Source organism: Taudactylus pleione, unplaced genomic scaffold (genome assembly GCF_031769625.1).
Source record: "Taudactylus pleione unplaced genomic scaffold, aTauple2 ptg001314l, whole genome shotgun sequence".
Taxonomy (NCBI): domain Eukaryota; kingdom Metazoa; phylum Chordata; class Amphibia; order Anura; family Myobatrachidae; genus Taudactylus; species Taudactylus pleione.
This window is the reverse complement of record NW_028285714.1, coordinates 13850964-13872193: the sequence shown is the minus strand read 5'-3', so window position 1 is coordinate 13872193 and position 21230 is coordinate 13850964. Positions and strand designations below refer to the sequence as shown.

Here is a 21230-nt window from a genome sequence, read left to right as displayed (position 1 = left end):
TGCCTGCCCTTTCCTTCTCTCCCAACATACAGTCCATTTACCTATCTTGCCATTTCAACAGAATTGAGCCCTTCCTGACCCTAGAAGCTACTAAAACTATCACTTATGCCCTCATCATTTCCCACCCCTTATGTTCTTCTCTTACCTTTACTGTTCCTACCCTGCCCCTCTCCAGTCTAGCCTCATTTTCCTCTCTGGTAGCTTTACCTGTGCTGCCCCTCTATGCCAGTTACTCCTCTGGCTCCATATAACACTCAGAATGGAAAAAAACACTCCCCTCTCTTACCTACAAATCATTCAACCTCACTGTCCCTCACTACACATCCAGCCTCATTTCCCCACACTCTCCCTCCCGCCCTCTTTGCCCTGCTAAAGTCTGCAGCGTCACCTCCACCCTGATCACCACTTACCAGTCGCCCATTCAGGATTTCTCCCAGGCTGCCCTGGAATACCCTCCCTTGCCCCGTTATACTTTCATCAATCCTTTAAACATGCCCTTATACTGTAACTGATGTTTCCATTCTAGCTTACCACCCCCAATCTCTAACTCTACAGTGTCTCTGTCCTCTTCTCACCATTGTGTCCCCCCATATGCACATTTTTATTATATATCTGTGACTTTATATATTGCCTGTATTAGTGTGTCTCTATGTTTCTTGTTGTTACTATGCTGCCTTATAAATAAAAGATAATAATAATCTTTTGAAGTAAATTTTTTATGAAAAGATAGAACATAACAAGACACATTTACTGTGCTAATTAGAGAATGCAAAAATATGTCTGATACAGTGCACATTTACACTATTAGTAAATAACCTAGCTTGGGTAAATTACAAAAGTGCAAAATATATGCCCCAGCAGTACACAGAGCTGTGGAGAGCTCCGATAGGGCAAAGTACTGTGGGGAGAGGCCAAAATGGGGAGGCCATGTCCACACCCCAAAAACTGTAGTAGTAGTAGTAGTTATTAAAGATGCATGCATCTAGGTGACAAGCTGGCAGTGTCTATGGTAGGTACTGTACAACATTTTGCAACTTTTTATGGAAACAACTGGGCTAGTTATAGCATCCCCACCTAAATGTTGACTCAGTGCAACACAAGATTGTGTTTTGCTGGATGAGATACTTAAATTACGATTTTAGATGGTGCATTTACATGGGCCTTCCCTGGTTAGCGAGTGATCACAGAGCCGCCCTCCCCACCAACCACAAAAGCTATTCGCTTTTCTTTTAACATAAATAAATGAAAAGACAATGTGAGTGGATAATTTTTATTATCACTTTCACATGTTGAAATCAGGTCTTTGCCTGGTAACAGAAGTGCAGTACTCTTGAAAAAATGTCCACTCAATGCATCACTAATTTGTTCAATAATATGTTAAAAACATAGTAACCACCGGAAAAAAGTATCCCTAATGCATTTCAAGCTAACATGGTCTTAATGATATGTATAAACAGTAAAACTGCATCTTGGTAAAACCATATAGCTATACGAAGGAGGGATATTTAAAATTGCATTTACACCTTGCATCAATGCATGTTTTTTTATCCAGGTGCAAAACTGCATTCTATACATGGTTTGCTCCTAACTCTTAATGAGGCCCAGCGTGCTTACAATTAGTTACAATTAATCCAAAATATGAACAGCTGATGCACTGATACTGTATCAAGCATCGCATACTAATGATATAATAAATGATGTACAGTACCAACCACATAAAGAAACAGATGTTTGAAAATCCTGCATCCAACAAAAGTTAATACAAGACAACTTTATGTATGAGCTGAAAGTGAAAAAAAAAACAGGACTCTTACTGTATTCTACATAATTACTTTCATGTCATTTCACATTAATCCTAATGTTGTCCTAGTGTTTACATTGAAAATCCTAAATATTTTTGCCTATCAAATTTGCAATATTACCTCCTTTATATGGTGGTGGTGGTGATATATCCGTTCATTGAAAGACTGAAAATGTTTAGCATCTTTACATTTTTTGAATTGTGAAGTTTAATCATAATGGGTCTGTTACACATGTGGAAACGCTTTTCGCTTTTCTTTGTAACTGGACCCATTCATTATTAGGGTCCAATAGGGCCACCTAGTATTCAAAATATATTTGCCTGCGAGAATCAACGCCATTTTCAGATGGTATTGATTCCCGAAGCCCCATTCCTTCCTATGGGAAGATGGTCCTTCAGGTCATGCACAGAAGGTCAGTTTGTGAGGTGTAAATAACACTGCTACTTCGGTGGTAATGTTTGGGGTCGTCAGTACAGCTGCTTTTCGGAGCAGCTGTCCCCGTACAAGAGCAATACTGAATTGCTCCGGTAATTAAGTAACCAGGGCTGCAACTTGCGGTGAGTTGGATACTGAATTATCGAGGACCATATGGCTCCCAATATTGAATAGGCCTCTTTAACCCTTAAACTTTTGACTGTACATCCAACATATTGGGTGTTACAGGTGATTAAATAATAGTAATACAGGAATTACAATTATATATATATATCTTGATCAGAAAAATATTACCAGTGCTGACAGATTTAAATTGTTTGCTACTTTAAGAGAATTAAACCATCTACAATACTTACAACCACATTTATTAGCTGCCTATGGCCTTGTGGCATCAATGATATGATGGTATGCAGTCGGGAAGCCAGCGGACCTAATCCCGACAGCCGGCTTCCCGATTGCTTAATCCATCTGAGGGTTAAATGACAGGCGCCTAAATCTAGACGACTGTCATTTTACCGACGCCGGGAGACCGGCACCCGGCATCCCGATCGAAGGGACGCCAAGTGCGGATAGCCATGGGGGGGAGGGTTAGGTTTAGGGTTCCCGGGGGGGACTTAGGGTTAGGCACCCTCCCGGGAGGTTAGGGTTATGCTAGGGGGTGAGAGTATTAGGGAAAGGCATCCCTGGGGGGGATTTAGGGTTGGGCACCCCCCGGGGGTTTAGGTGGTGGGGGGAAGGTTAGGGTTAGGCACCCCTAAGGGAGGGTTAGAGGAGGGAATTAGGTTAGCGATTCTTACCTTAGGGACGATCAGGATTTTCACCCATGTCAGGCAGCCGCTGTCGGGATTCCAACCGGTTCATACCGGTTCCGATATGACTGAGTAATAAATATGCCAATAGAAAAAACATTACTACATACAGCTGAGACATTAGTATATGAGGGGGAGAGATGTTGGCAAAGTATGACACTGGTATTTAGTTATTGGCTCGCTGGTCACCACAGTCCCAAGCTCCCTCCTTCACATACTATGCTCCTGATGCATAGTTGGCCATAAATGCTCATTAAAAAGCCAGCAACTATTTTAAGATGCATGTTGATTAGCAACAGTACTTTAAGTGCCTGCTAAACCTCTGAAACAACTCCGCATCTTGTGTCCTGAGCATGCATAGGCCAATTTCATGCAACAACGCTATGCCAACTGGCATAATACTAACTCAGCATCAGCCCTACAGTCTATCACTCATTGGTGATCTACTAAATGAACTTGTGCTACTCTCAGTGCCAGTAGGCATTGTCACCAGCACAACACATTATGTATGCTGGCTAAAAGGCTACAAGCTCTGCCCTTGTGAACCATGACAGCTCATGCCTCCCAATGCCATTAGTCTATAACATTTTAAAATGCATTTTTCATGTGTAAAATAGGCCATCAGTCTAAAATCTACATTATATATAATGTTATTGTTGTGTAGTACATACTTGCATGCTACAGTATCTGTGGAATCCCATTTGGGGGATGTAGTGTTAGATTATGTCACCAGGGCATGAATGTCAACAGTAACAATGTCAACAATGCAAATTTGTATGTAAATGGTACCCTGAGCCTATCTCTAATTGCAGCCTAACCCTCATCTAACCATAACCCTAAAATCCTATGCTGACATTCAGACAGCATACCCTTGGAAGCTATATGTAAGTAGAGGACGGGCAGAAGCTAGAAAGCTTAGTTGCCATTTTAAATGGGGTGATTTTACATGACTATAAATAAGAAATCAGATCATGCATAGACACCACTGTATGTAAGCCTGGCTTTGCTTTAGATAACAGAATGACTAGGTGCTGAAGACAAATTGTACTTTGGATAAATGACTTTATGCTCCTCTACATTTTAGGTCTCTGTCGTTCGTCACAACACTCAGCTGCTTCTCCTTCCTCCTGCTGGGACTGCTATACTATGTGATTGATGTGAGACACTGGTGGGGAGGACAGCCATTCATCTACCCAGGTATAATCACTCACCATGCTCATCACAGGGGCAGATGTACTATTCTGTTAGATCATTGTGATACAACAATGTCTACTCCATGTATTTATTATTTGTAGCCATTCATGGTGCCACATAATTCTGCAGCAGCAGCGTACGTTGGGATAAACATTTTTGTCCAGAGCCATATAGTAACGTAACTTATCACACCGATACATCCAGTGTATAAGCAGGAAGGACATGAAGATAGAAGAGGATTTTTGGCTTATGGAGCTTGTCCTTTTTAATGCACAATGACAGGGGCACATTAAAAAGAGACGTGTTATTTCTAGATTCTTTCTTCCCACCACATGGTGACATAAGGTGATGACAGTGTGACATAAGATGAACACTAGACACATTAGGGTTATATAATAAATACGAGACGAGGCATCTAGTTTGTTCAGTTTCTCTCATTGTGCAATAAAATAAGGGACATATTTGGCTCACACACAGAACATATTTCATTGCTCGTGGCCCCTTGTGAATTGGTTTGGAGCAGAGGTTATAGCACTCTTTACTTAGAGAGCTCGGAAGAGACTCTTCAAGACCATCTGACATTTATTTAGCTTGGTAAAGTCTAGAATGCCGCTGAAGATACAGAAGCCTCTTATACTTGATGTCGCAAACCCTATCAGGAACTGCAGCCACTGTTTACTTTTGTAAATTGCTGGATATCATCAAACTTTATATTTGAAGCCAAGTGAATGAGGTAACAGTTACATGAAGTTACATCATCATTGTAATGTACTTACTGTATATAGTTTTACATATGTCATTGTGGTTTAATGCTTTTCACTACATAATTATAATTTTACTAAGAACCAAATGCCATATTAAGGTGTCCATACACGGTTCGATATAGCAGCCAATCCGACGGATTGGTACGACATCGCTGCTATATCGTACCGTGTGTGGGCGTGATATCGGCCAGTGCGCGCTCCCGTGGGGTCGTACATCGTTTTTCCAGATCTTACTGCATGGTCACTTGATCTGGGGATGTGATGTATGATGTCATGCGGCGCTATACGGGTGGGGGAGGGGGGTGCCGGCATATTGGGTGGTCAGGCAGCGGATCGCTCCGTATGTGGGGACCGCTCAATATGTCAGCCATCGGATCGGCCGTCGCGTCCCAAGTTGCATATCGCACCGTGTATGGGCAGCTTTAGTGAAGATCTGTTTAAACAGGAAATCATTTGATAGTTGCTCTCCTTGGTCATAGGAATGTTGGCAATGTATCTTCTGCTCAGCTTTACCTAAAGTGGTTGTGCGCTATCAGATGACTTTAAATGATTGCCTTCTACATAACCTCCAGCATTCTTGACAAATTTCCCCAGCATCTTTCTGTGCTTTTAGTTTTGGTTTTACATCACAAGTTTTTATTTATTTGTTACCCTGTGATACAGCAAACTTTTGCGGCAATAAGAAATTATTGACCGTCGTGATATATTAAAAATCACCTGCAGGTACAGGGGTTCCAAAAGCAGCTCATATCTGTTATGCGTTAGAAGTGAAGTGATTGCTAATGCAGGACCCCGCGGCGCTACTGCACATGCACGGTCTGCTAACCACACATGCGTGGGCTATAGGTCAAAGGTTCCCAACCTCCGCCATTACAGTCCAGGTTTTAAGGATATCCATGCCTGAGCACAGATGACTTATTCAATTTGATTTAACCATCTGGGCTCACGATGGATAGCCTGAAAATATGGACTGTAATGGCGGAGCTTGGGAACCTCTGCAATAGGTTACAATTGCTATCGCAATATAAAGATTGTGTTAGCTATCGGGGCCAGAGATTGGTAAATTCGGCAATAAAGCAGCCCCTATAGAAACCTATGGGGGCTGCTTTTGCAGTTGAAAACAAGATATGTTTTTGGGGGATATCCTGCTAATACTAATTGACAAAATAAGTCCCTTGTTTGTACTTTGTTGTAAATATCAATACAGTATGTTACATAAGACAATATGAAGAAATGTTAAAGAGCAAGAAAAGCCATGATTGATATTGTTTTGTTTGTGTTTTCTATATTGCATTCAGGAATGAATTCGATCTTTGTGTATGTTGGGCACTCGCTCCTGGCCACATATTTCCCATTTGACTGGGAGGTGAAGAACTGGACATCTCATTATGAGTTCCTTGCTCAAGATGTGCTGGGCACGTCCATCTGGGTGTTCATCTCCTTCTTGCTTTACAGGCAGAAGTTCTTTCTAAAGATCTAAAAGACTGGTGCCCCTCTTGCCGCTGTGCAAGTACTAGAAATGTATATTCTTCCCATGTCAGTTTTGGGGTTTTGATCAGAATGAGCTAGAAAATTGCAGTAAAAGGAATGATGAATACATATCTTGTGAAATATTAACAACTACAAAATACAACAGTAAGAACAACATGTACTTAGGGGCCTATTTATAAAATAATATTTAAGGGATATTTTCGGAAACATCCGTTTTTGAGGGACACCTCCAAATATTAAGTATCTCCCGAATGTACCATGGATGGACCACAGTAGATATTTCCATATCTGGCGTGGACCCTCCATTTTCAACACCAGCCACAGCCAATATAAAGCTGTCAGATTTACAAAGTTCTGGAATGCAAAGCATTACAGAGTTTGGCTGCCGCAGCTAACGCCATCTGAAGATGGCGTTAGCCCATTCTAGCTTATGGGTTACATATCAAAATTTACAGGGAGAGGGTTCCTCCCCGGCAATAGCCACCGCACATGTGTAGTCAGTAGACCACGCATGAGCAGGAGTCCCAAAAGAGGGTTGATTAGACCACGGTGTGGTCACTTCACTCTGATCACATTGCATGCAGGGGCGAGCTCTTTTTGGAGTCCCTGTCCCTGCGTGTGCCTTTTAATACATTCAGACGGTATATAATTTCAAATTGGCGTGAATAGCTATGAAAATAAATTGGAATTATTGGGTCTGAAACCTGATAATTGATAAATATGTACCTTAGAAAGATCATGGGTATATGTTGTATAAATCTAACAAAGTAGCACAGTGTATCTTTTCTTGGGCCTCTAAGTGTACAGATTTATAATTGAGTAAAATTGTAAAATGCCTCACGAAACTTTAATTTAATTTTAACTTTAATTTAACTTAGGGAGAGCTGTATTGATTTAACATGTTACTTATCTCTGCGCTAAGAGACTGCCTGCATCACCACTTATCACAGCGATGCAGGATGTCCTAGCACAGTAATATATTAAAAAGTCAACAGAAATGTGTTATGGTAACTTATGCGCTCCGGTGATTTCTGTGCCATCTCTATCGCATCAATCTAGTGCAGACGTGGAATGTAATGGTTCTTGGGCAGCCGTGATCTTGACAAAGTATGAAATCTCAATGCGAGCAAATGGTACCTATACAAGGATATCCAGAGGTGGTGGAAAGACATGTAAGTAAGCATAGTGCCATCCTCAGCTTTTCATCGCTTAGTAAGTGCCAACACCCCTTGATGCCATGGTTGACTATAGCGGTGGCATTAAGAGAAGCCAAAGGCGTCTTTGGAGAAATCTTTGATTTCTCCTTGAACTGCCTTGTAATAACCTCTTCTTTTCTGTGCTTGATACATATGCCCCTTGTTGTGGAACAGGCAGAGCTGCAATGTTGTTGCATTGCAAGAGTAAGAAATACAGCAGCTAAGTGATCCTAATTTATTGTACCCGACTTAATATAATATTACTATCATACCGGTAGTTAATTTTCTTTTTGCTCACTGACAAGTGATAACCACCTCTATTGATCACTGTGTGAGAAATACTCTGTCACGTTGAATTTATTAATTCTCCTTCACAAACATGTAAAGGGATGACTGTGGTCTGTTACCCTATTTGCTAGTTGAGCTCAATGATAATTCATCACTCCGACGGTGCATCCAGCGAATTGCAATTTAGAACTACTACCAGTTTAGAAAATGATATGTATACTACACAACTGTATTGGTTTTCAGCTATATCTATTTTAATCTTGATTTGGTGCACCACAATTAATATTATATTCACCACTGTTCTGATCATTGTTTTTTGAGTCCACTGGCTAGTAATGGCTAACACACCTGTTAATCACTGTGTAAAATTGCTTTCTTCCTTCACATTTAGTAATTAGTTTTTACAAACTTAAAAAGGGTGCCTGTTGATTGATTATTAGGCTAATATCATCATTTGGACTGTATGTTCATATAGTGTACTGCAATGTAGTAATACTGGCAGTTCAGGATAGCTGTCTGGCAGCTGAAATTCATACACTTTACTGTTGTACCACAATCACTATGAAATGTAATGCAATTTGATCTTGATTTGGTGTACCGGATGGATTACTGCACTGGTCACTAAGTTTTGCCCACTGACTACTGGTAACACCCATTGATCACTGTAAGAATTGTTCTGTCATTTGTTTTGCAACATTTCATAATTACCTCTTTCATAATATTAATTAAATGATATTGGTCAGTCTTTGGTCACTGTTTCAGCATCCTCTTCCGATATTTTATTTTGTATATTCTATTAGATTAGATATGAGATTAACCTACTTTTTTTTTGTACCAACAAGTTTAGTTAAACAGACCCAAAACATACTGTAACTGTTAATAGAAGTCATCAACTAAAATTTAAAAAATCGAACTGAAAGCTGGGATAGAGCTGCTGTACTGATACTTCAAGCAGCCACAGCAGAAATCCATTTAGCCATGATGAGATTAATCAGGATGAAATGAGGTTCCATGGAACAAGCAGATTTGCACATCAGTGGCACTAAAAAGTTTGAAGAGCTACCATCCTGCTCCCTCAGGAACAGCGCCTGAACATTGTAAGACTATAATGCCTTTGTGTAACATCCTTGTTGATGTTGACACAAACTCAAAGGCATCAATGAGAGCAGCATTTAGTGCAAGAGTAAAGCTGGGTACACTATACAACCCGTTGCATGATATATTGTTCCGTTGCGGATCGGAACGATATATATTATACGGATCATGCAGCAGGCCTGAATCAGAGAGTAATGTACAGCTCCGATGTTGAGGGGTCTACGCATGGGCAGAACCTGTTCTGTGCATGTGCAGAATGGGCCCTGCGATCTCGCTCTAAGGCCCCCCCTCCCCAAGCCGCAGCATAATTGACATGCTGCGACAATTGAGGGGCGGAGCGGGGGGCATTCCTGATCAACATTCCCAGAAACAGGAGCATGTCGTCCTTTTTTTCAATAAGGTTGCGAAGGTCTTGAGAGAGCTCTTTGCTTTTATCCATAATTAGATGTTTCTTGTGTGACACCTTTGTAATGAGACACCTTTGCATAGGCCAACCAGCTTATATTAATTTGCACTGACAAGGGGCAGGATTGCTTTCTAATTACTGATAGATTTCAGCTGGTGTCTTGGCTTTCCATACCTTTTTACACCTCCCTTTCTTCATGTGTTCAATACTTTTTTTCCTGTGTCATTTCACATTATTACACATTAACTTAATTTATGGACATCTATGGTTTGATTTTTTTTGCATGTATGGATTACATGGGTTGTTGCTGACATTTGGTGAAAATTTCATTACAATAGCCCCATTACAAATATATTTACTGAGAAAAATGTTGTGTTCAATACTTATTTTACCCGCTGTATCTATTGTCTAAATCCATGTCAGTGCATGTTGTTTAATCTGTCAGTACAGGAAGGTGTTTGCAGTCTGGGAGAGTCATTATAAATAATTTGTCACAATGTACAAGTAACAGCACTATGCTGCCAAAGTTAAAAAGATTAAAGGGGAGATTTATCAAACCTATAAGAACATAAAGTTGAGACATTGTCCTTAGCAACCAAACCACTTTTAACTATCATTTATCTAGTAGCATAGTCTATGAAATGACAGAAGCTGATCGGTTGCTATGGGCAACTTCTCCATTTTATCTCTCGTGAACGGAGCCATTACTCACCAGCTGCTAGTCCCAGGCTTCCAGGGGTCTCCTGTGCGCATGCCCATTAGCACGGATTTCACCTTTTTATACCTTCGGCTAGGACCAGAGGTAATTTAGGGCTCCTCCTCTGCCTGTAAAATGAGGTCTTTACCTAGCAGTCAGTGCTAGTTTGTGAGTCTTCACCAGACTCTATCTTTAGTTCTGTGACTTTGTTGCCTTGAATCCAGTTTTCCATGTACCAAACCTTGAACCCTAGACCTGGATAATCTTAGTCCATACATTGTTACCTTGTATCCTAATTACCTATTTATAAAACCATGAGATTGAGACTTAGCCTTGCACCAGATCATCTTAGTTTGACATTGTATACCCTATGAAACAATAGCAGATTTGGAAAATCTATAATTGCATGTCAAGTTTTTAAACCCTGATGCTGTACAGACCCACTGCAGTACAAAGAAGAAAAGCAATACGACCACTGTGAAAAGAGAGTACTGAGTATAATACTTATAACCTGGACTAAATGGAAAGCAATAGTGTAAGTGCTCATTCAGACAAAATCCTGAGATAGACCTCATTCAAATTTAAACTGTAGGTGCCCCAACATAAACATAAGAGGTGCTAGCAAATAGCCAACTTGACAGCCATACAATACAGAGATTATCTTTGTATCTGCCATACAGCACAAACAGCATCCCAGTCAAGGGCGTAACTATAGTAGGTGCAGAGACTGTGGCTGCTACGGGTCCCAGACCGCCTCTAAAGTCCGACCCTCTCCCTGCACTGAGTTACACTGCCATCTCCTGAGCCCCGGCTTTTCTATCCTCACCATAGTGCTGTTGCAGGGCATCTGGCCGAGAGCTAATCCAAGCTACAGCCATCTCTAGCTGCTGGTTGCATGCATTGTGATGTCACAATGCAGGTCACAGCCCTATATAAAGGATGCCCAGCTACTAGCAGCCATTTTGGGATGGCATTTTGCCCTACATTGATAATCTCTGAGTAGTTCCTGCTTTATTTAGGTGACTTTGGATAACGACTACTGATATGAATTTTGGAATATATCTTCCAATAAGGTCCTGAACAGCAACAACTTCAGAAAAATAATCTGAATAACAACTTCAGGTAAGGACTTTATAACAAATTTTGGCCTGTCACCCTTACCCCTTCAGACACCCCCTCCATTTTATCTACAGTTTTAATTTAGAAACAAGGTATAAAGCAAATGATTCATCTAATATGACACTGCATGAGTAAAGCTGCATACACACACAACGATTTTGTTACCAACGATTTTATGAACGATTTTATGTCAGATTATCTGTCAGATTTTTTAAAGTGTAATGAACGATTTTTATGAACTACAAACGATTTTTGCATATTCCCTTAATGAAAATCGTTCAGTTGACAGGTCTGACTGAACTACAAAATACAAACGTGAACGCGCATGAACGATAATCGTTCATCGTTTGACTCAGAAAGTGAATGATTTTTCAAACGATTATCGTTAAACTATATCGTTGTTGATACAAAAAAAAACATTGGCCCTCATTCAGAGCCACTCGTAAGCGGCAGCTCGTTCGCTCCGAGCGATGTTTGCCAAACTGCGCATGCGTACGGATCATTATACGCATGCGCGAACCAGTCAGTGCGGCCGAAATTCATGTGCTCGCAAAATAGCGAATGCCTGCTAATTTGAGTGACAGGATGAGGCGTATGTGGGTGGTAACAGGGGAAGGTGCTTGAAAACGGGGAGTGGAAATCAGAACGCAGGCGTGCTTAAAGGTCAAAATGGGCGTTTTATGGGTGTGCATATTTAAAACAGCAGCGTCATTGACCACGTCACTGGGTTTTTTTTTAGCCAGAACTGCTCGCAAAATTGTGGTAGCAAAAACCAACCACAAGAATAGCGAGCAGTTCATACCCTGTTCGATGTACTTGATTAATCTAATAAATAGCGGACATGACGTCGGATGCGAGCGGCCAGGGGGCGCAGTTTCCCAAAAAACGACCGCAAGTTTTCTTCGCTCGTTCAGACCTAGAGGCGTGAACAGACTGCAAACAGCAAACGGTTCATTTGAATAGCCACCCCTATTTTCTGGACGAGCGAGCGCAAATAGCGACCGGCTCTGAATCAGGGCCATTGTGTGTGTATGCACCTTTTAGGTGGATACACACTTGTCCAATTCTCTGAGGATCCAACTCCAGACCAGACTGTTGACACAACCCTACTGGAGACCTGGACTGAGATTCAACCAACAGTATATGCCTATGCACCTGTCCAATTTTGCAGCAGATCTCAGACAGTAGGTGCAGAGTATGGAGCTGCTGTGGGGTCCAGGCCGCCTCTGAGTGTTGCTGCAGGGCATCTGCTGTCACTGGCCCAGCTTTCTCTGCCTCCATCTCTCCTCAATAACTGATTTATTTATTAGAATTATAGCCTTCTTATATACCATGTTATCTCATAAACAGTACATTGAGCATCAAGATGATGCCATACAGTACATCATAATGTACATAACGCCCAAAACTTGTAGCTTGCTTGCTTCTGGAGGACAAGCTCATGGAATAGCACTCTGGTCATAGCCTGTGTCCAACAGACTGTGTGGAGACCAGCATGGGAGATCACTATGCATGAGTGTCTGTAGACTTGGACCCTTGTTGCCCAATTTCTTTTACATGTTGGACAAAACTAATTACATACATCTACCAGTGAAGCCTACAACCAATCTGCCCTGCTGTTTAGGTGTGCATAGTTATTATAGTCTACATCAGTATTTTTAGTAATTGTTTCCTATAGTTTAGTAAAATTAGCGTGTATTTTGGTTTGTTATTATATGTTTTCTCATAACTTGCCACTAGTTAAAGTTAGTATTTTGCAGAGTAGAGTACGAGAATGCCAAATTAAGTATCACAATAATATTTTGATTTCTGGCAATCTAAACAGCATATATTTCTGTTAGTTTGATAAAGGGATCTTCATATGTGCACTGTATGTATGTATGATTATGTCATATTTCCCTCACCCCATTTATGAGAGAGGAAGACTCATTTGAATGATGAGGAAGGTAGATCTTGTTGGCTGGGACCCACTCTGTTAATCCCCAGAGGTAACTCCTCTAGCTGGCTGGTAAATGAGTAGTCAGGACCTTCGTTTCTGTGAGGGAGTTTCTCAACTGTTGGACTTGGGGCAGTTGTTCTCCTCCTGTCAGCAGGGCCAGAATAACAATGGGGTGGATGGAGATTTCGCTCCACCTAAAAATAGGTATATCATCATGGCAGCATGATAATGACCAGCTACATCAAATAGTCAGTCATAAATCTTAACTATTAAAATGGTGTTTCTATTTTTTGTTTCACAAAGTTCTGCATTTTTCTATTTTTATGTATTTAGGGAGACAGTGGGGCTTATAATGTGTACACACGAATGTGGATATGGCCACACTGACACAGTACTGGCCACAGCTCTTCCCCTTTTCAATATAGGTCCTTGAACATTTACAGCCCCAGGCCCATGTGGCCCTTAATGCAGCCCTGCCTGTCAGCCATGGTTAGGAGAAGCAAGGCTGTTTGGGCAGCTTATTCTTCAAAGGGGGCTGGGCAAGTGGTGGAGCTTCAGTTGGGGTGGCCGGAGGGGACAGAGACATTTACAAAGTACAAAGTAAGTGCAGACTGTGTTATGCAGCTTATTTGAATGGCTGCAAACAGGGGAGTTACACCACTGGGCAGCATAAAAATATTATTTACAGTATATACAAAATAAAAACAAAAGCATTACACTGGGAATTACTGGTGAAGCTATTGCCAATCCATCCATGGCCTCAGCAGTGAGTGTATGGGGGCCTAACCCCAGTGTAGTTACCCCCTCAGCAGTGAGTGCTCAGGGGCTGCCCCCAGTGTAGGTGCCCCCTCAACAGTGAGTGCCCAGGGTGCTAACCTCAGTGTAGTTACCCCTTCATCAGTAAGTGTCCAGTGTGCTGGCCCCAGTGTAGGTACCCCTTCATCATTAAGTGCCTAAGGGGATGGCCCCAGAGTAGGTACCCCCTTTAGCAGTGAGTGCCCAAGGGGATGAACGCAGTGTAGTTACCTCATCAGCAGTGAGTGCCCATGGGCTGACCCCAGTATAGGTACCCCTTCAGCAGTGAGTGCCCATGGGGCTGCCCTCAGCTGCACTAACAACAAGAGTCACAACTTGTGCACACGTGTTTGCAGACACTTTAGGAGTTGGATTACCAGGAGTAGAGGGCACCCAGCTCCAGAGGTGCCTCAAAGTTTTACCAAGTCCTGTAAAAGCAGAGAGGGGAACACATACACCACCAGCCTATACCCTACCATACTTCCAGTCTGCCTGCCTATATACCCTGGTGTACATCCAAGGCCTGTAATACAATGCTATGAAAGATGCTGAAGCCCCCTCAGACAACCAGGTGGGCAAGAACACTGCAACACCCCAGACAGCAGCCCCCAGGTGCATGCACACCCCTGAATTCCACATAGGCACTCACCCAGCGGCAGGAAAAGCTTGGGGTCCCCTGCTGGCTAACTCATGCCCGGTGATATGAGAAGATGGTCTCCGGGGGTCTGCAGGCAGGGGAGAAGAAGATATGAGTGACCTCTGCCGCAGCAATAGCCGCCAATCCCAGGATCCATAGAATAGATCCACAGGCAGACAGGCAGTCAGTGTGTGTGTGACCACAGCTTTGAGACGCTGCCTGTGCCACTCACCTCACATCGCTTCTTTCCAGCACCTGGCGCCACCAACGGGGAGCCAAGGGAGGGTGAGCAGTGTATCAGGAAGGGGTGGGCTGATCTGCGAAGCACAGCCATAGGTGTCTGGTCCCTGGGGAGGGGTCAACCACCATGAACAAATCATATCGGTTTCAGGCATTAATATGCCAACGCCCCTGTGCTCATTAGAGTTGGATGTGTTTTCCCCATAAGAGATGCATTTATGTATGCTTTTGTCTGGATATACTTTTTTTCTTATCATTGACCTGCGTTTCCTTAAGAGAATATTCACACAACTGTGACACAATTATATAAGTAACCTTTCCCCTCCTCCACTTCTCCTCATTCCTCGTCCTACATGTGTGTCCCATCCTCTATCTGTGTGTCTGCTCCCCCTCATGTCATCATCTTTGTACTAGTGTCTCATTCTCCAACCTGTCTCTCTTTATTCCCATGTGGGCATCTTTGTCCTTACCTTTGTACAACCATGGTCCTCTGTTTCCCTTTTTCTCTCTTCTTGTCCCACAGCCCACTGTCCACTTGCTTCACACCTTATCCCTCTTTCTCTTCCACTTCTACCCTCTTTACATCTTTCTTTCCTCCTCTTCTACACACTGATAGACAAAACCAGAGAAAAAAAAGCCAAATATATTCTCCTAAGCAGCCTTTTCCCTTTTTGGGCACATATGCCTCTTTATCCACCCAGTTGTTCCAGGACTCCATGGCCCCAACTTCTGTGCTTGCCTAATTGCCACAATTATTCCTACAATGTCTGCTGTGTGTGTGGATCAGTCAGAGCACGGGACCAGGGAGACCAAAGAGCAGCTGCCAGTAAGAAGAGACAGATGTGTTACCATCATATGGGACTGGAGAATGTGAGCTTAGAAAATGTGGTTTTATCTCCTATTAGTTATACTATGTATGTGTATTTATTATTATAGGATGTTTAAGATTTTCATGATCACTTGTTATGTATATGAGATAAATATGTTTGATATAGAAAAAGTTGTTTTTTAAGACTCTTTCCCCTACAGCCTTTACTACGGAATGGGTATGATATACCGCCGGCCGCAGCGGCAGCCCGACAGGAGCAGAGTGCGACGCAGCGGAAGCTCGACAGTGCTGGAAATCCCGATCGTGGATAGGTAAGTATCCACTAACCTAACCCCCCTAACCCTCCTTAGGGGTGCCTAATCCTAATCCCCCCTCTAAGTGCCTAACCCTAACCACCCCCTTCCCCGCTACCTAAACCTAAGTCCCCCGGGGGGGTGCCTAACCCTAAGTCCCCCCCGGGGGTGCCTAACCCTAACCCTCCCTCCTCCTAGCCTAGCCCTAACCCCCCCGGGGGGGTGCCTAACCCTAAGTCCCCCCCGGGAGCCCTAAACCTAATCCTCCCCCCCCCGCGGCTGTCCGCTCGCGGCGTTGGGGAAATGCGGGCGTCTACATCTAGACGCCCGGCATTTCATCCATGCCGGGATAAGACAGTCGGGAAGCCGGCTGCTGGTATATAGGCAGTCGGCTTCCCGATTGCTTCCCTTTACTACAGACCCACTATAGCAGGGTATTCAACATGCGGCCCTCCAACTGCTATGGAACTACACATCTCAGCATGCCCAGCCACGTTTTTAGCATGCAATAATGCAAAACTGTGGCAGGGCATGCTGGGATTTGTAGTTCCACAGCAGCTTGAGGACCAGATGCATGTTGAATACCCTTGCTCTATAGTGAATTATTAATACTGTATTGCATAAACTATCCAGTGTATAAAGAGACCAATGTGTACATATATAGGTTCAGGTCCAGTGCTAGATTGTTCTGCTGCTCCTCCAGAGTTCCAGACTTGCTCCAATGCTCTGTAGAGCAGGGTACTTACTCTGTGGAATGGTACCCTCAGTTGGAAAAATAACCATTCAGACAGGCTGGTCCTAATGCCATCTAATGGCTTACTGTGATCACTGCCTATGTATATGTCTGATGTATTACATACACTGCACTTTGTATGAGGAAAGAATAAAGAATAAAGTCTCTGTGTTGCCACTAAGAGCTTTATCCTGGCGCTGTATAGGCTTCTGTAATATAAATCCCACTTATAGTGGTGTATTCTATACACAGCTGCTAGCTCAAAAAGTCAGTTACTCTGCTGACTTAAACCAAAAGCTTCTCAAAACACAAAACACAAATTGAGCTGCGCTAGTGTTAGAATAAATAATGCATATATCTGTATATGTTTGATTGAGCATATAAACTTCAAAAGGCTTTCTCCATATAAAACATTTATTTAAAATGTCATTCCTCCACAAAAATACATATGGTATGAAAATATATTACGACATTTAGCAATATAACATAACGATAAAATGTAACTTTTCAGTTGCCAATATTATGCTATGACTTGTTCACAGCAAACTATTGTCACTCTCTCGCTTCCAGCCTGGTTTAGCTCCTTATATCCATAGACAGGTTTAGGCAGTTAACATAGAGTCTTGGTTGGACGTTATAATAATTAGGAACAGAGTGGTACAAAGATGTTGCTCACCATACTCCACCGAGTAAAAGTTATAGAAGCGAGAGAGTGACAATAGTTTGCTGTGAACAAGTCATAGCATAATATTGGCAACTGAAAAGTTACATTTTATCATTATGTTATATTGCTAAATATTGTTATACATTTTCATACCATATGTATTCTTGTGGAGGAATGACATTTTAAATGTTTTATATGGAGAAAGCCTTTTGAAGTTTATATGCTCAATCAAACATATACAGATATATGCATTATTTATTCTAACACTAGCGCAGCTCAATTTGTGTTATGTACTTTGTACGAGGAAGACTATAGCTTTTTAAGTGCTAATTATGTCCTCCTCATGGGCTGGCCAAACTCGCTCTAAAATAAAGCATTTGGAAACCCACTTTGGAAATACTGTGTTGCCCTTGAACATTGTGTTAGAAATTGCTGAAGAGAACTTAAAAGAAGCTTTAAAAAAGTGGGCGATACCCAGCCTTTGCAAGTCAGCTTTAAATCTGGCCTAATCTCAGCTGTCACCTCTAAATCAACCATATTTAATTTCATAAAAAATGCATTGATACGTTATATTGGCCTAATTTGTTCCCTTAGTGGTAATTTGCAGTTCTGAATTTCACACCAATTGTTAGAATAAGATATTAACAACTGCAGCTTTCCACTCTGAGCTGTCCTAATGCAAAACTATACAAAGATGATGAGATCTTAGGCTCTGGAGACAGCATATTGTAGCATAGACCACATTGATTTAAGATATACAGTGACAAAGTGAGAACACAGGCCTGGCAACATAAAGGTTAACAAAGTGCATATCTGCCCTCCAGGGCAGAGTTACAGAGAACAGTTTCCTCCGTGACTGAATGAGCATCATAAAGCTTGCCAATTAATATACAACAACATTATGTGATTTATGGGTGTTTGGGACGTGCAGTTTCTTACACTTCCCTGCCTTCTTATGACAGGTCTGGTGCTGGGTGGTATTAATTTCTGCTCTCTCCTGCAATTTCGGTTACGTTTTAATTAAGGATGGTAAATAAATCTTACTATATGACTCGATGTGCAAGCAGTGTCCTGGATATAAAATCTAAGTGTGCTTAGAAAGTAGATCTGTCAGATAATGTACATATTACACAAGCACTCCAAACAATCATACAGCTGTCTCGTATAACATTTCTTTTTGTAAAAGCTATGTGTTACAAAATGAAAGGAGGTTTGTCAATAGTGAACCACAATAGGGTAGAAATAATAATATAGGTTACATTCATGCCTACGGTGTATGATTAGACCTTATGGGCTTAAAATAAACCTACAAATCTTCTACTTGCTCACCTACTGTTTAGATGAAAATGACCATGTATTTTCTTTCATTTATATTCTATCATTGATAGTAAAATGTTAACATGCAACCTCTGTAAAGAATAAACATAACTCATATATGCTGCATTAAAGGTGCCTTTAGTGATTGCAGAAGATTACTGTAGATAGCAATGATCTATATAAAGACAGGCATATACTGATCGCATCCACCTTCTGGTCAGAAGTCCAATGGACTCGTGTGTGTGACTTATTTTATTTGTCTTGTTTTAAGTGTTCACTAATTAATACATGGGTTACTCACAGGTGTTGCTAAAGGTAAGTATTAAAGCACACATAAGTTAAAGTAAAGATTAGCAAACTACATTACATCTTATTTATTAAGCTGTGTCTGCCGCAGAGTTGTCTCTGCCTGGACTTTAGCTATAAATTGTAGTTCTAATTAAACTACTAAGAAAAGCCCTGCAGAGCTCACTGTTACATTCCAGAATATCAATTATAATTATTCAGAGCAAAATTGCAATTTGTACTAAACAAGATTCCAGTTAGCAGAAGTGTAGTGAGCTGTCCAGTCCTGAATTGTATTGCTGATCAGCACTGGACTAAAGCCGGCCATAGGCGGTGCGATAGGCACCGTGTGACGCGACGTGGGATCCGACGTCCGACATATCAGGTGGTCCCCACACATGGTGCAATCGGGTGGCCGACTGCCCGATATGTCGACTCCCCCCACCTCCTCCCGCATAGCGATACATGTGATCGCACATCGCATCCCCTGATCAACTGAACCTGCAGTAAGATTAGGGGGTGCGATGTACGATCCCACGGGTGTGCGCTCGGTCCGACATCATACACAGTGCGATATAGCAGACAAATCGTACCAATCAGTCGGATCGGCTGCTTTATCGCACCGTGTATGGGGGCCTTAAGGGCCTGATTCAGAGGACGATATGCCGAAGTTCACGTAGTTCAGAGATTATCGGTGGTCAACACGTGTCAGAGTCACATTAAGGATTTATTTGCGAAGTGAGTGACAGGTAGGGACCGTTTGTGGACAGCAATGGGGGAGTGGTGATGCAAACGCAGGCATGCCACAACCGTTTCAGGGGCACGTCTCTGACTGTGCAGTAAAAATGGCTCCGGCTTCTCAGTTCCAGCTGCCATTCTGCGTGACCATTCTGAGTAGACCAGTTATCGACTGATCTGCAACCGCTGCTGCGTCTTTGTATGCAGGTCCTTGGATTTGTGAAGCTGTCGGTGGGTGTTACAGTACATGTCCTGGCGGCTGTGACGTTTGCATATTTTCACACAGCCGCTGCGTAGAAATTTGCAGCAGTGGCGGCGGCATTACCGTACTGTACATCTCTGAGTCAGGCCCTAAATATTGTGTTAGTACAGTCATGGAAATTACATATTATTATCCGAGTATTGTTTAGGTTGTTTGGGGCTTCATAAAGGAATACTTAATATGGACATTTTTTTTTGTTTGAAGAAAATAATTCAATGTTTATATAATCTGTAATCTAAAATGAAAAGGATATGCATTCATTTAGTTACTACATTGCACTGTTTTCTCTGAGAATTGATGTTACAGAGTTATTAATTTACAGCATTGTGTATTAGAATTATGTTAACAGTATGTTATAGTATTTTTGGGGAATAATTTCAAAGTCAAAATGTATTTAACCACAGACTAAATTACAAAAAAAATCATCATGTCAGAACTACCTATCTACTACATTATCTCAGGGTCGCTGGATAATGTCTGTATTATTCAGATCTCTAGTTTTCAAATACAACTTAAAATAACTTTTAGTTTACTTGGTTGTTTATGGAAATCATAGGAAGTAACCACTCAGAAGTCCCTAGAGCTGAGTACCTAAGCATACTCTCTGGAAATAAATGTGGGTCTTATAGTGCCATAATCTCTATTGATTTTTTACATCAGGTGGGAGGAAAGAGGAGTAAATCAGACTAAACAGAGCATTTACAGTCCAGACTAGGAGGGGAAGGATAGGGTGAAGTTCTTTGTAAGTCCTGATATTTCACATTAATACCTTTTATCCTGCAAATTAATTTTTTATTCCTCTGAATGTTATCTTTCTTTTATTAACTTGAAGCTGTCTTTACACCTTTTATATCCTAGGGTGAGTGATGATTCCGCTGGTAAATTCATCTGATTCCTATTAAAAACACTGTAGCACTGAAGGAATCAATCGGTATGGTGCCACTGACAGGGGGAAAATATATCAAACCTTGTAAAGAGGACAAGTGGAGAAGTTGCCCATAGCAACCAATCACCGTACTGCTATAATTTATCTAGTACATTCAATAAAATGATAGCTGGAGGCTGATTGGTGGCTATGGGGAACTTCACCATTTGTCTTTAGAAGGTTTGGTTCATCTCCCTAACATAGCCTCTAAATAACTCTGATTTGTGTTTCCTTTCTGATTATTATATGTATTTATTTAGGAACCATTTTGTATCTG

At 41.8% G+C, this 21230-nt stretch overlaps 1 protein-coding gene across 4 annotated transcripts in view; it reads left to right on the top strand.

Annotated features, from left to right (window-relative positions):
• LOC148443271 (heparan-alpha-glucosaminide N-acetyltransferase-like) overlaps positions 1-6940 on the top strand; it is a 735097-nt gene extending 728157 nt beyond the window's left edge. For all 4 annotated transcript variants that reach the window (XM_088463038.1, XM_088463039.1, XM_088463037.1 and 1 more), the window contains 2 exons: positions 4131-4243; positions 6303-6940. In XM_088463038.1, coding sequence (XP_088319164.1) covers positions 4131-4243; positions 6303-6484 — 295 coding nt within the window. In that variant the 3' untranslated portion in view covers positions 6485-6940. The remainder of the gene's footprint in view (positions 1-4130; positions 4244-6302) is intronic.
• Positions 6941-21230: the final 14290 nt, after the last annotated feature.